This window comes from Cygnus olor, chromosome 2 (genome assembly GCF_009769625.2).
Source record: "Cygnus olor isolate bCygOlo1 chromosome 2, bCygOlo1.pri.v2, whole genome shotgun sequence".
Lineage (NCBI taxonomy): Eukaryota > Metazoa > Chordata > Aves > Anseriformes > Anatidae > Cygnus > Cygnus olor.
In genome coordinates, this window is record NC_049170.1 from 61,694,618 (window position 1) to 61,710,216 (window position 15,599).

At 41.8% G+C, this 15,599-nt stretch overlaps 1 protein-coding gene across 1 annotated transcript in view; it reads left to right on the top strand.

Moving 5' to 3' along the window:
- Window positions 1-15,599, top strand: part of ITGA9 (integrin subunit alpha 9) — a 216,746-nt gene that overhangs the window by 22,206 nt on the left and 178,941 nt on the right. Inside the window, 7 exon segments of the mRNA XM_040547302.1 lie at window positions 66-133; window positions 3,230-3,359; window positions 4,989-5,074; window positions 7,669-7,737; window positions 10,973-11,110; window positions 13,467-13,572; window positions 14,934-15,028. Of these exon segments, the coding sequence (XP_040403236.1) occupies window positions 66-133; window positions 3,230-3,359; window positions 4,989-5,074; window positions 7,669-7,737; window positions 10,973-11,110; window positions 13,467-13,572; window positions 14,934-15,028 (692 nt within the window).

Below are 15,599 nucleotides of genomic sequence, written 5' to 3' on the forward strand. Positions count from 1 at the left end.
GTATATTTGTTGCCAGCACAAGCCAGAAGTGACTGCGGTTTGTTTTCTTCCCTTCTCCCACCCAGAATACAAGAAGAAGTACGGGGAGGAGCACGGCTCATGCCAGGCGGGGATCGCGGGCTTCTTCACCGAGGTGAGCAGAGGTAGTGAGGTGGGGATGGGGTTTGTGAGCAGGCTCTCCTGACACAGGGATATCTCTGTGTCTAATGCTATTTATTTTCTTCTAGCGGTGGTCTAAGGCATTTTTCCCTGAATGAGTTTGTTTAATTATGTGTACGTGAATATATAAATATATAAACTTGCACACACACATATATATACATATATTCAGAATAAGATAAGAAACACTTTTTTTTTTTTCCAGTTCTGTTTCAGTTCTTCATTTCAAAAAGGTGAAAAAAATAGCATACAGAGCTGGTATGAATACTGGACCATATTCTTTGTTAGACAGCAGTTTATCAACCATGTTTTAGTTAAGCCAAAGATGACTTTGTTCCCTTATGTATGTACTGGATTTTTTTTAATGCTTCAAGATCTAAAAAACAAAACCAAAAAAAGCCCCAACAAACACACAACTAGTTCAGTGCAGTGTCAGGCTCCTTGCTGTCATGTCCAGTATATGCTTATTCCTAAATATAGATGTGCTGGGCTGCAGACCTTGTTGTCCAGGCTGATACAAACACAGAAATGATGTCCCCTCTGCACTGTCAGGAGCTGATGTCCAAGTAAACAGGAATGGCAGTCAGGCACTGTTGCCACAGTGGCACTGCCCGATAACTTGATGGTCATCAGCAACAGCATCTGTTTCCTGGCTTCCCTGCTCTCTCTAGCCTGTTTCTGTTCCCATGCTTTAAATCCTTCTTTGCTCGCCTAGTTCAAAAGATAGCTTTGAACTTTCATTGCTTCGGGCCCAATGGTGGCTCCAGCACTTCCAGACTGAGCAGGAAATGCAGATAAATGGCTTTTTGGGTCAAACAGGCAAGCCCCTACCATATTTTCAGTGTTGCTGATGGTCGTCGTTCCTGCTGGTAAACGATCCCTTGACCTCAGGGGCAGGGCGGCTTCCAAGGAAAAAAGCTGTGGCTGAGCACATCCCATATTTTGTCTGGGCGTGCAGTCCTGTCCCTCTAGGTTTATTAGGAAATTTGCTTGTTTAAAGTCCCTGCTACGGCAGCCGCTCACCCCAAGGGGTCTGTAGTATGGGAGTGATTTCCCACAACAATGGAGTCCACCCAAGGCTTGCGCTGAAAGGAGTGGTGAGGCAAAATAACTGTTTTCTGTCTTCTCTGTGGCTGGAGAACTTACCTAGGCTTAATGTTCTCCAGGCTTCACTAAAACCTCTGCTGGGGCTATTTAAACCCACATCTGCTGCTTTCCAAAAGCAAAGGTTTGCTGTGAGGATGCTGGAAGCTTTGGATCATGAACACACGCTGCATCTTCATCTCCTTTATTTTTTTTTTGTTTTCCTAAATAACATTATTTAGTTGTCAATAATGTCTTTATTTTTTGGAGTGAAGTTGTAATTCACTGAAAAATAGTTGTGTCCTACCCCTATAAGCAACAGATTTCCCTGTGACCAAAGCATGGTTAAAAAATGTCATGAGCAGTTTCAAATCAGTTCATGTCTTTCCTGTGTCACATGCAGGTGTTTTGTGCTAATGCTTGATCCTAGAAAATGAAAAAAGTGTACCATTTTGCCAGCAGCAAATGAGCAGGTGATCTTCCATAGGCAAAAGCAAATCTGAAAAATACCCATTCAAGTTCTGCTTTAAATTGTGACAAAAATAGCCAAGAAAATCCTGGAATTGGATTCACATGCCTGTGTAGGTCTCCATGTGTGAAAACAAGCAAGAAGTTTTTCTCACCAGTTTGAAACTGGGAAAAGAAAAAGAAAGGGTTTCTCTCTTCATTATTGTCCTCTTCTGAATAACCAGCAAAACACAGACATTTTTACTTGTTACAGCCTGGCACTTGATAAAGTGAATTTACATTGTTTTCCAAGTGTTTGGAGAAAAGAAAACTTAAAAAAAACAAAACAAAAAAAAAAACACAAAAAAAAACTATTAGTGTTGCACATAGTCTCCTTCAATGGGAAAGAGGTCTGAAGATTGAATGCACTTGTAGTATGAGAAGTATGGGTGAGGGTAGAACCAAACCTTCTAGAGAACCAGGGTATCTCCATAGTAGATATTTGGGAGCAGGTTTTGAGGTACACTCAGGACCTAGAAAAAGTCACCTTAGAGGGTATTCAACTGGAAGCACTGTTTTCACCCAATTAATTTACTTTAGAGTTGGCTGGTTCTTACAGTGGGCTGATAAAAACTCCTGCTTCCTCTCTCTCTGGACCAGCCCAGCCAAAGCATCAAGTGTTGCGCTGAATTTTTTCAGCTGTGCTTGGAGTTCAGCCAGTAACTTCAGGATGTAGGATTCAACTTGAATCCTACTTTACTCTCTCCCTGCTTTACTCTCCTTACCTTTGCCACCATGGCTACCATTTAAAATCTCTGCAATGTCATTGTTGCACCTCTTCCAGCCTTGCTTGTGACTTTCTTGCATCCCCTACTCATGGGAATAATGGGAATTTTGTTGTATGGGTGTGCCAATGTACATTTGATTTTGATTTGGAAACATTCTCTATGAGCATCTATATTTGGATGTTGGATCTGGGCGATCTCAGTTGACATGTTAAAAAAGCATCAAAATTTTTTTGATTTCCAGTCTTTCAAAACCCTGAATTGCTCTGTGTGTCTGTGATTAAATATAGCCAGGTTTGCTCTGAAAGAGTGGAGCATTTTTGAGGACAGCAAAGCAAGATGTTCAATTCTTTAAATGTGCACACTTGGCTTGCTGTCTATGGGTCTTCTTGAGGCTAGCTGGGAAAGGCAGCAGGTAGAGAAGCGTTTTTTGTGTGTTAGCAGGGGTAAGTTTTATGGCTAGAAAGGCTGAGGAGTGTCTTTTATTGAAGTTGCAGAACAGCTGAGCAAAAGTGGGCCATAGAAAGGGAGATCAAGAATTTCTAGGATATGTATAGTAACCTCTGTGCTTGGGGAGAAAGAGACTCTACATGAACACAGAATGGAGGTTCTTATAGATGGACTTATAAATGGTGTTTTAAGTTAATATCCTGTCCCTTTCTCATTATTTCATAAGGAATGAATTGTTGTCCAGTTTTGATTATTACTTATTGTTTCCCCATCCTTTCCTCACCCTGCTGTTTTTCCTGTTGTAGGAGCTGGTCATCATGGGGGCACCAGGATCTTATTACTGGACAGGAACAGTCAAAGTACTGAATCTCACCGACAACATGTATTACAAGCTGAATGATGATGCTGTAATAGCCAGGCGTTACACCTACCTTGGTAAGTAGCCCTGTGGTGCTTTCTGTGAGAAAGGTTGAGTTGAACAACATATTTCAGGGCTTGGATGCTGTGAAGTTGATGCTGATTTTTTGATGGTGTAGAGTATTTTTATGAAAAGCGTGAAGAGTATCTGAATTAAAGGATTACCTACCTGGAGACAAATGTAAGCAAGGAAACAGCCAGGCTAGTCCCTTTTTGAAAAACAAGCAAACGAACAACAGCAACAAAAAAACAACCAGCCTTTGCTGTAATTTTTTGAGTAATATGGAAAGTGCATTTGGACTGAGAAGCAGGTTGGTAGTGGGCCTCCTACATTTGTGCTTTTACACTGTGATGGAAAAACTATGCGTATCAGTTAGGCTGTGTGTCTACTGTAAAGCGGACACAATACATAATTACAGAAGGTGTATTGCAGAGACTGATTTGTGTGAACAAAAACATTACCACGTAAGTGACTCATTGGCAGCAGCAGAAAGTTATGAAATAATTGGCTTGAGAAGGATGGTTTGAGTAATCTTTAATGTTAACTCCATTGGTTTTACTTGCTCTAAAACCAGCTAATGTCCCAAGCATAATTAGTTTAAAGGCTTCCACCAAATCCCTAGTGCTCAAGACTTAGAAGGCATTTCAAACAGTCAGTGGTTTGATATTGTTTGACTAAAGACTTGCACTGACCTGTCTTCTTCCCTTTAACCTTTAGTCTTTTAAAAAAATACCACTTGGGAAATGCTGCTTGGAGATAGCTAAATGAGGAGTGCTTTTAAGGACATATTATTAATATTTAAGGACATACATAGATTTTGCCACTGATAGACCTGAAATATAGTGATTACCATGTAGACAAGAGCCTCATAATTTACAACAGAAAAGCCAAGTCAAATGCAAGACAGCCTTAGAAGGAAAGTACTCTGCTCTATGTACTCTTCTCTAGTTATTATATATGTATCATTTTAATATAACAAATAAGATCAAATCTTTGATCTCCTTCTGTCAAATGCACTCTTTCTTTGATCTATCCTCCCTTCTTTATTCTTGCATAAACAAAAATCTTTTTAAGCCATTAACTTTTCTGACCTTTTTGTCTACTCTCTTCCATTCTCCCCCCTACCAAAAAGGCATGTAATTTCCCTAGATTTCCTGGGCAGTGATTTCAGCCGAAGGAGGAGACTTGCGTCCAGCTGATGTGGGACTGTTGCTCTTTGATGTGATACTTCTCTGCAATGATGTACTCCCCTTGTTCTGTTTGTCTCTGTTTACATGCTCCTATTTTACCACCTCCCTTTAGGGACTTGGGGTTACCGAATTGTTCCCTGTAACTGTTTTGTGTGTCCCCCTGCATGTTCCCTGCTGACAATGCACACATCTCTTTTCTCTCCACTTTTGGAAGTGTACCAGAGGGTGTAGTGCCATTTCCTGAAGCCTTGTGCTCTGGAACTGAGTGAATATTGGTGCATCCAGGACAAAATGGTTGCATAACGCTAACAACGCACAGTCTAAGAGGAGCCGTGAAACCCGATGAGCATGCTCCAGATGGCTGACCTGTTTCTCAGGCTCCTTCCTTTTGTCTTTATTTATCTATTTATTTATTTTTCCTCTCTTCTCTCTCACCCCACCCCATCTCCTGCTCAGGATACGCGGTGACAGCAGGTCATTTCTCTCAGCCGACTACCACGGACGTCGTGGGAGGAGCTCCCCAGGATGGAGGCATTGGAAAGGTGCGGCTTTTTGTCAAACAATAAAGTGGTCGGATGCAACTGGGCAAAGAAAGTAGTATTGATGCAGTTCCCAAATGTCTGACAAGCCAAGAGATTTTTGCCTACGGAGTAGTTTTGGAGCACTGTGCAGGGGAGAGGTGAGGTAGTTTGATAAAGTCATCAAATTTTCTCCACCTGGCTCTTCTGGTGCTTCACATCCCTCCTCCCTCTCTTTCCTCTCTCTCCCACGCAATCCTTTAAATGGTTATTTTAACAAGACAATGGCAACATTTCTTTCACACCACTTCTGTTCAGGATTTCTAATATACAGGCATCACTTAAACCTTGTGTAGAAATGAGAAAAATTGGAAAAGAGGGTTAGTCCTCTGCTTGTTTTCTTCAGACATTTGACAATGCTTTGCATGTAGACTGTATCCCTACTTACTTCAGGGTAGCACTTCTACTAGCATGAAATTTAGTAGCCTTATTGATGTCTCTCTTAAAAAATGTTACAGTACATTGTCATTTAATAGGTTAACATCTGGATTTCTGACAGCTGTGCTCAGAAATCTTGGTGACAAGCTCTTCAGAAGGCAAAAACCCAAAGGTTTTCCTGTAGGTATATGTATGTACAATCCCAAGGGTGTAAGCATGTGAATGGCTGGATAGAGGTAGCTGATGAGTTAGGCATTCCTGTAGTTTCTCTGTAGGATATCCAGCTGCTGTCGGTAGCAGGGTGAGGGTATGCACTGGGACCGCTATATGCTTCTGAACCAAAGGTGGAGGAGCAGGACTAGGGAGAAGGAGGGAAGAGACGAGAAGGATTTGCTTTTACCACTCTTTCTTTGAAATCCTTTTGGGGCCTACTGTCACCAGTTGCTCCAGCAGAGACGTCTGGTCCTTCCACCTTCTTCCCTCTACTGCTCTGTAGGAGCATCGGTTGTAGCTGAGTCCTAACAATAAGGAGTGAGAGGTCTCTATTAGCAAGAACACTGTCCTTTGGTTTAGACAGATTGTGTCCTTGCAGTTGCTGGGGGCAGCAGAGTAAATGGGGATAATGGAATAAAAGTAGAGGATGAACTTTGTGTACACCTGGTCTGGCATGACTAGGACATAAGGGATATAGCAGCAGCACAGTTGCTACTGAGAAGACATGCACAAGATAGTTTCCTTATCCCAGGTGCTCTGTTATGGTTGCTCCAGTGCATTTTCCTTCCAACCCGTTTTCTCAGTGGAACAGATTTAAATTCTCTACAAGGAAGGAGAAAAAAAAATGTAGCTGCTAATGTGAGATCCATGAGGAAGCAGCTGGCTCTGTAGGTTAAAGACTGTTGCTCTAGTTGCAAAAGCTCCTGTTATTCTCACTTGGCATGGAACGTGGGTAGCAGGAGTGCATGGCAACGGGGGCGGTAAGAGGTGTTGAACGCAGGACATTATTCTGAGCAGTCCTGTTGTGCTTTCCACACTCTCTAATAAGTTAATCCTTACCACTTCCCCGAGAGAAAGTGATTACTGTTGTCACACCCTTTCCATTGAGGAGAAAGCCAAGACACTTAACAAGACCAAGTCATTTCCCAAATGGCACCAGGAGTGTCATTAGTAAAACTGGGTTTGGAGTCATGACACCTGGCAACATGCACTTGCTGCTAAACAGGCTGCTGCAATAACTGAGGAGTCCTTTATATCTACAGCAACAATCCACGGTGAATATGTGCTGTGTTCTCGGCTGAGAATGGCTTTGAACTCTGTCTCACCACCTATTAATAACTCACCGCATATTCAGCTATGTCAAGTGCTTGGCTCAGCCACATGGCCTTGGAAAATAAGGACCCTTCATCCCACAAACAGCATGAAGACCTGCTGGGAAGAAGCCTGTCAAATGCTGGAAGAGTCTCAGAAAACTCTGACTGTGCCAGCCCTTCTGCCAAAGGGAGTCCCTTCCTACAAGCAACGTGCTTTAGGTCTTAAATTTTGGTACAAGATCTGTTACTGGACTTGTATCAATGCTTTTATCCCCAGGAGTTCCTGGTTAAGCAGTTTCTTCAATGGAAATGAGCAACAAGTGGACCGAGTTTGAATGGCTGTGTATTTACAGATCATTTCAGAAGAAACAGTGCAAATGCCTTGAGTGATCTGATTGGGATTTCTACTCTGACCTTTGCTAAAGCATTGTGAAGTTTGCAGTGCCGTACGTGCAGGCATGCATCCCTGAGAAGGGAAGGCTGGGTAAGGGAAGGGAAGCAGCGTTGTGCCTTCTCAGCCCTTTGCCCTGCTCATTTCCTGGCATTCTCCAAATGCCTGTTGTTTGAGAGCTGGAGAGTTCCTTTATGGGTTGCTTTTAAGTACTCAGCACATGCTCACATACAAAAAAGTAGGTGACAAAATACTGTTCAAGCATCTCTTGTGATAGGAGGCCTGCGATTCACCAGGAAAGTGGGGAAGTACATGTTTTGTCTTTTAAAAGAAGACTGAGCAATAAACTGTCTTGAAGTTGGATCTTGGCAATAGCCATGGCCATGATCCCGATGCAGATACAAGGAGAAAGCACCAATGCTGTGCCTTTATGTGCTTTGTAGTTACTATTGGATAACCTTTTTCTTTTTTTCACTTTTCAGGTTTATATTTTCAGAACAGACAGACGATCAGGGTCTTTGGTAAAGATTTTTCAGGCTTCAGGAAAAAAGGTGAGATTTTATATTTATATGTTTTCATCTGAGGGTGGAGGGAGGGGAAATAAAGGCAGGGTTGTCTCAGAGCATCACTTTCAATTTACTGCTTTGTGAGTTTTTGATCAAAGGCTGTTTTTCCTCATTTTTCCTGAAGATGTAAACCCATTGTACAGACCACCTGTATTCCCTTTGTCTTGCAATGGTGGTGACTGCAATCTCTGCTCAATGCCCATGGGACTGAAATTAAGGGTTTTGCTGAAAATTGTACTACTGGTTCTGCTTAGCCTTACACAAATGTAGCAGCAGCTTCTGCTGTTGCCTTCTGAGATGTGGCAGAGCCCAGACAGCGAGATTTCCTCTGACTAGATGTTACCGGTAGCTCTGGGTAGCCTAGAGCTTGGTTTATTACACAAAGCCCCTCTCTGTTTTTCTCTACCCTGCTGTGACAAGGCAGGGACATGAGAGTTATGCTGTTTTGTGGAGGAGCAGCTTCTGTGCCTCAGGAGAGGATGATTTTCCTCTTCCTGCCATGAATCAGTCCTGAGTATTGCTGTTATGATCGCTGCCTTAGAACTGAACCCTGCCTCCTGCCCAAAAATTGCTGGTGAGATCCAACTCCCCCATGCAATTTTGTGTTTGAGTGGGGAACAGCTTACATTCTTCACTGGGGGCTTGCTGGTGATCTGTCACATGAAGAATGAAGTGGACAGTATGTCTAGGTGTAGATAAAAACAACAAAAAAATGGTTTATTTGAGAATAACACCCTGAGGACACAACAACTCTTACCTGGGGTTGCCTGTATTCTTCTGGCATGAGAGGAAATCCAGAAGAAAAAGGTCACTGGTGGAATCTGGCTCTAGACAGATCTGCCATCCTCAGAAGGATCTGAGAATTTGACTGTATTATTAAGTGGATAGTATTAGCATGTTCCCCCCACCCCCCCCCAAACACTGTTGTCATCTTTAAAAGCGTGCCTGGAATACGTAAAAACTGCAAGGATGTGTGGGTAGATGCTGTGACTTGTGTTTAAGAGTCTCTGCAAGTTGTCTTTCTCTGCACTGTAGCAGAGTTGCCAACATCTTGAAAGGAAAAGCCCTCCCAGTTCATCTGGGGCACCTCCTGTGTTTGATTGTTTCCTGTTCATTTTTTTCCCTGTTGACTTTTAATTGCCCCTAAGGATGTGCTCCTGGAGAAGTGTTCCTCAACCTAATAAACAGAGCTATCAGGAAGTTCCCAGGTCTTAACCAAAAACTTTCATTTGTCAATGTAATCACATTATTCTTATCTGAAACTTAACTAATCAAGTATTTGCATCCTTCAAGTACTTCTAGGCTGTCATTGCCTTCTTTCCCAGTAGTATGCTTTCTACAAATTCTGTAAAATCTGAATGAGGATTGTATTTTAAAAGAAACCCATCCTAAATCACAGCTTTTCTGTTCTGTGGCTGAAATATAACCAGACAAGCTCAGCAATGAGCAGTGCTTGGAAATGAGCTCTCACCAAATGCTGTGTCCTTCCCAGTGGTGTGAAAGGTTCATTGCTCAAACATTCCTGTTAGACACTGTTAGACAGACATTAGTGGGCAGTTTCTTCCTTCCTTCCTTTTTTTTTTTTTTTCTTCTGTGGAGGCCGAACAGGGAAATCAGATGCAGAGATGAAAAAAGAAAATGCAGTGCCTCATTACAAATGTTAAGTGCACAACCGTCAGGTTCTCACAGCACCATGAACTCACCCACACTGCAGACGTACCACATTGCAGTTAAGTAAATAATAGCCTTCCCCTGAAAACTGCCTGAATACACAGTGAAATGCTTTTCATAACTTTCACTCCTTACCCATGAGAAATTTGTTTTAAAACCTTGGTGGATTAAAAAAATAAACAAATAAAAAATCCACAAGGGAACTTAAACTACAAAATAACTGGAATCAAATGATGTTTGAGGTCTGACCTTAAACCCACACAAGCACAAAAATCTGAGTTACAAACTGAAACTCTATCCTTAACTCACCCCACTGTATAGATTTAGCAGCTTTTAAATCTTACAGACTCTAAGGAGTGGAGCTGCTGCTGCCCATCTCCTGTTGTGCCCGGTAGCTCTGGCTCGCACGTTTGGAGCTATCGGACATGGAAGGCTGTGGGGCAGGGATCCACAAAGAGGAATGTGAAAACATGCAAGAAGTGTGATTCATTCTTTTTAACCTAAATAATTATTTATGTAACCTCAATTTTTCCTGCTATGTAGACAGCTCTCAAGTTCAAATATGAAGAGCTGTCTTTTAATTTTTCTTTTAGAAGTTACTTTGAGACTATGTTTTTTAACTGGTCTCAAAGAGTATGCCTTGTGGTACCTTAGCAGAAGTAGATGAAGTAAGAGCAGAATATCATTCTTGCTTTTGGTTTCCTTTTTGTGTTTAAATGTGTTTTTAAATTCATAATGTGGATGCTGGTTGGGAGATTGTTAGCATTTCATATGCACCTGTATAACAATGATGTAATGAATTTCTTAAATTTAAGCAATTTAGTTTTATCAAGCAATAATAACCAGAGATAGAAGTGGCTTAGTTTTTTTCTGTATCAACTGAAAAGTTTTTATTGAAAGTCGTCTTTCTGTGTCAACTTACTTGTCTGTATGTGAGAGGAAAGGTTACAAACAAAACTCATAACCAGTGCTGTTAATTAAAGGTGACTGATACAAATAGAATAGGTAAAAATATTCCATGAATGAGGGGTAACTTCAAATGCCTCTTTTCATGGATGCTCCTTTTCCGCCACCCCCCCCCCCCCCCCCCCCCCCGATTTTTTTTTTTTTGTTTTGTTTTAGGCATTGCCAGAAGATCTGTGGTATATAAGTTCAGGTCTCTTTAGGAAGTCTGGTACTGGGCATGAATAATCACTAGCAAGGTGTTGGTTTGGGAAACTTACTTCACCCCCTTCCTGGTGTTAAGCATTTGACAACTGAAAGTTAGTCTAGGAAAGCCTAGGTGTCTCACTTAAGCATGTCCCAGGGTATAGATTTTATTCTTCTGATAAGGCATCCAAGCTCATGCACTGTTAGAGTAAAATGTTTAATTCTTGCCTGAATTATCCCCTAAGCTTTTTCTGTAGGAGTACTTGTGAATGATAAAGCAGCAAGTCATCGTTTTAAATAAAAAAACAAAACAAACAAAAAACAAAAAGCACACCTAAATGATATCCTCCTGTGTGTGGGCAGATACTGAATGCTTTGTTGTGACTCGGCTTGGTTACAGATGGGCTCTTACTTTGGCTCCTCCTTATGTGCAGTTGATCTGAACTCTGACGGGCTATCAGACCTGCTGGTCGGAGCACCTATGTTTTCTGAGATCAGAGATGAGGGTCAAGTCACAGTCTATATCAACAGAGGAAATGTGAGTATGTCCAGGAGATGACTTGGTAAGGGATGAGGGTGTGGGTCTGGGCAGGGTAACGCCAATGTCCCCTCCAGCGCTGCATGGTGAAACTCGATGTCTCAAACAGTGGGGCTCTGGATGTCTCCGACAGAGCATGCAGTCACGAAAAACTCATCTGGTATCATGGTTTCCCAGACACCAACCCACATTCAAAACAGAGCTGTGAATCTTTCAAGGAGGTCTGGGAAAGTTTCTGGTTTATATTGAAACTTCGTGGTATTTGTGGCTTTACATGCCAAAACCAAGTAAAAGTCAGCAGCTTTGACTGAGTTTTCCTTTTGTGTTTTGGGTGGTCATTGGGACCTACGAATCAGAACAAAAATGTGTAGGGAGTCTTTTTGTAGGGAAAGCAGAGACTGAATTCATGTTATCTTCACATTATGGCTCATATATTTCCACTGTTGGGAAGTTCTTATCAGCTGATACTGTTGGATTTCTCACGATCCAACCACAGTCTTGGAAAAGTCTGACCTTTCTTCCATCACCAAAGCAAGATCATTATTATATTATATTACTGACTAAATTGGTTTAATTAATCAGAACTTTAATACATGGAGTTTGTTTATGCTAGACATAACACACGTTGTGAGTCCTATAGGCAGCATTTGAGAAACTTCAGAATTTGTTTTGTTGTATTTTTATCTTCAGTTATTGCTCCTCCTGTAAATGGGCTTTATTTTTTCAGCTTGATCACAGGTTGCCCAACTTCTTATATTGCAGGGTGGCTGCAAAGTCATCAGAATAGATCCAGAATGCTAAGCAGATAATACCTAATATTTCCTGCTTACAGTGAGAGTATATATGATTTCATTTTTATCTTTTATAAAATGGTGAAGTTAAATAATAAAACTCCTGCAGCAAGGATTACTTGAAGCAGCAGTGGCTTGCAGGATTGGTGGCTTTTTTTTTGGGGTATGGTCATTTAAAGCTTGCAGTTTCATTCTACAAGCATCAGTGCTCAAGAGGTTATTGCAGTGGATCAGAGAAAACTGCATTATAGTGATGCTAGGTATGATACACTTATGTTTTTCTCTTTCTTATGAGGATTGCAGAGAAATGAGTTGCACATACAGGCCTGCCTGTCTCCCCTATGTTGTGTTTCAATTTTATTATGTGGGATTTTCTTAAAGTCAGCAACTCCCTGCAGCCAAGAAAAAGATTTTATTACATGTTCCAGAGGGCAGTTTACCCTCATTCACAAAGGATGCAAAACAAAGAAAAACAACCCTTGAGGTGGGTACAAAGTTGGATTGCATAACAATATTTTGTTTTCTTGTGGAAATGTTCCTTTCCCCTTGAGGGAAGACTGCAAGAAACTGAAGCTTATGTATCTGACCAGAAAGTGGGTGGGCAAGAAATACCAAATCCATATAAGGCTTCTCATGGCATATGAGTACAAAGCTACTTTATTCTGAATTTTCCTCTGTCTCTTTATTTCATTAAAGCTCTTTCCTTATTCTTCATTTCAGAAGGCTTTTTGGGTAGTTTGCTTTAATCCTTCTGTCCAATGCTTAAAGTTTTAAAATCCAATTGCCCAAATGTTCGCTTCTTAAGGGAGAATTCTCTCTAATTCACTGGGGTTTAGCTGAGTAAGCCTGGACTGAGGATTTCACTTCTCAGATGTAATCTGCCAGCAGGGCAAGCTCTGAGCTGTTACGTTTTAGGTGTCCGGGAAACCTTCATGAGGTCACCAAGCCCCGTGACTGCATTTAGTTGTATCACTGAGTTATCGTTTAGCTAATTTAGCATTTTGGTTTTATCATTCATGCCCCCATGCCCCCCCCCCCCTTTTTTTTGTTGTTAACATAACAACATAAAAAGGTTTAAAAACAGAAATTTGTATCAGCATTAAACTTGTTCCCACCAGCCCCTACAAGGTGCTGTTGTTCAGTTAAAGCTGAGCACCACCAAATGGTTTAGTAACACAACATTAAAGGATTTTTAAAAGAGAAAGGCTGAATTCCTCTTTAAGTGCATTCTTTCACCTTGATGTTGTCATCCTCAGGCAGTGTCTGCTCACCTGTTTAGCCAGAGCTGGGGACCTTTAGGTCCCTGGCTCACCAGGCTGGTGGTACCTAGGTTCTGATGTTGGCAATGCCACCTATGGCCATGGAGTGTGCCAGAGAGACCTATTGGCTCCTGTTGGAGTCAACTGTGTTGGTTTTACTGTTAACCCTTTTGATTTATGGCACCCAGCTGATCTCTGTTGGTGGGGGAATGCCTCGGCAGTGAGGGTGATGGTCATTTGACTGTTCTGCCCTGGTGCTTCCTGCAGCATTGTTCCCCTGAGCCTGGTTTTTTTCCTCTTTGCTAGGGAGTGCTGGATGAGCAGCTTGTCCTGGATGGTGATGGTGCCTACAATGCGCACTTTGGGGAGAGCATGGCTGCCCTCGGCGATATCGACGATGATGGGTTCCCAGGTCAGTGCCTTTTCCTTGGAGATGTCAGCGGGGCTGGCAGTGCTGCCTGTCTCCTCCCTGGGCTCATGCTGAGGACAACAGGCCTGCATGGGATTTGTCATCTAAAACCTTTGACAGCTGGTCTTACATGCTGTGGTTTAGTTGATGTCCATGCAGCTTGCACCCCAATCTCATTAACTTTGGTTTGCCTTCCTTGTTTTACTTTTTGTATGGTTTATAAAAGGTTTCAGATACCCAATCGCCAAACAGCACAGAAACCTGTCTTTTTCTTTTTTCCCAATTATGCCTTCGAGCCTTTCCCGTTTTATTGGCATAGTGATGCTTCTTATCATGAAGTGAAATTAAGAAGTAGTTTCTCACTCCTGATACTGTGAACTCTACTAATGAACTCTCTCCTGCTTTATGTAACCCTTGCACCTTTCACGGGCTGCTCAGTATGAGACCTGATGCTTTGATAACAATAGATGAGAGCAAAGTGTTGGTGCTGGCACCTGACATCTGGCAGGACAGATTAAGGACTTCTGACCAAAGGCTGACTTGCTCTTTGTGTGCCTGGATTTTTTTCTTCCAGGCTACTCAGGGCATGATAGCACATTCAGCCTAACCTAACCTTACTCCAGGTTGTCGTCGCAAGTGGTAGGAATAGTCTCCCTCTGCACCTGTCCATGCATTTGCACATTCTTCCTGCTGCTTGTGGGTCAGCCGTGTTGATGGAGGGGCTGCAGACTGAGTTGGATCAATCTGTGGCTATGATGCCATCAGGAGGAATGTAATTTTAGCAGCTATGCAATCACTAGATCCAAGCAGCAGAAGAGAGTGAAGGGTAGGATCACTCTGCTGTTAAATTGGATCAAATGTAATTTTCAAGTGCACGCTTGGCAGCACTTTTTTGTCTCTGCCTATCCATATAAGGCACCCAGTCTCATTTTGGAGGCTTGGGTTTTAAAGCAAACTTAATGTAGTGCTACAACAAATGTTTTGCCAGTGCTGTCTTAGTTCATAAAGCTGATGTTCCCCTAGGTTTTGATTGGATATTTTGATATGAAAGGATTCTATTTTAACTTTATGAGCATGACTACTGGTTAGTAAACACATGTTTTCATAACAAACACGTGTTTCTGATTGGGCACAACACACAGCCACATACACGTACAAATTCACATACGTTTCTGTATTTTTAACATTTATTTTAACATGAGCTCTTCATTAAATCAATCAAGTTTTTCTAGCCAGGCTGACACAAGCTGCTGATCATCTTCATACGGAGTTATTTTCCTATGGAGATCTGGCTTCTAAAACTGGGAAGAAGCAGGGTTAACAGAATGGATTGTGAAATGTTTATCATCTGTCCTGTTTTACAGATGTTGCCATTGGGGCGCCTAAGGAGGATAACTACATAGGAGCAGTTTATATTTATCATGGAGATGCCAATGGTATTGTACCCAAGTACTCTATGGTACGTGACACTCTTTTATGATATCTGAAAGCTCTTTCCTGGGGCCTGCAGAAAAAAAAAAAAAACATGTTTGGGGATCCCTTTATAGGTAGTCTTATGCAATTCAAGCTCTACATCCCTTTCTTGGTCCTGATTTGAAGATGTCGTCTCCCAGTTTGCCCTTATTTATGCTGTAAGGTAAAATTGTGTTAATCAGGAGATATTTTTTCACTTTCTTTTATTAAAGTCTTTAGCTGTAGCTTCCTTATTGAAGTAAATGAAATCTTGGGATTTGAATGTCAATTTTTAGAGAGTAGTACGGCAGAAGACAAACAAACTCTGCAGAGGTTGAGCATATACAGATTATGGAAAGGCCAGGGAGAATCGGGAGGTTGCTCTTTCTTCCCACCAAAGCAGACTTAGCAAGAAGGAAGAGGAACTTAAGTTTTCTTTTGTTCTCCCCACAGCTTCTTAGCCTTCTACTTCTGATGTGAAAATATATCACAATGATGGTCCTTGGGTACCACTCTCTGACCACTGTTATGAAGTAAAAACTAGGCTGAGGTATGCTACAGAGTCTTGTACAGAGATG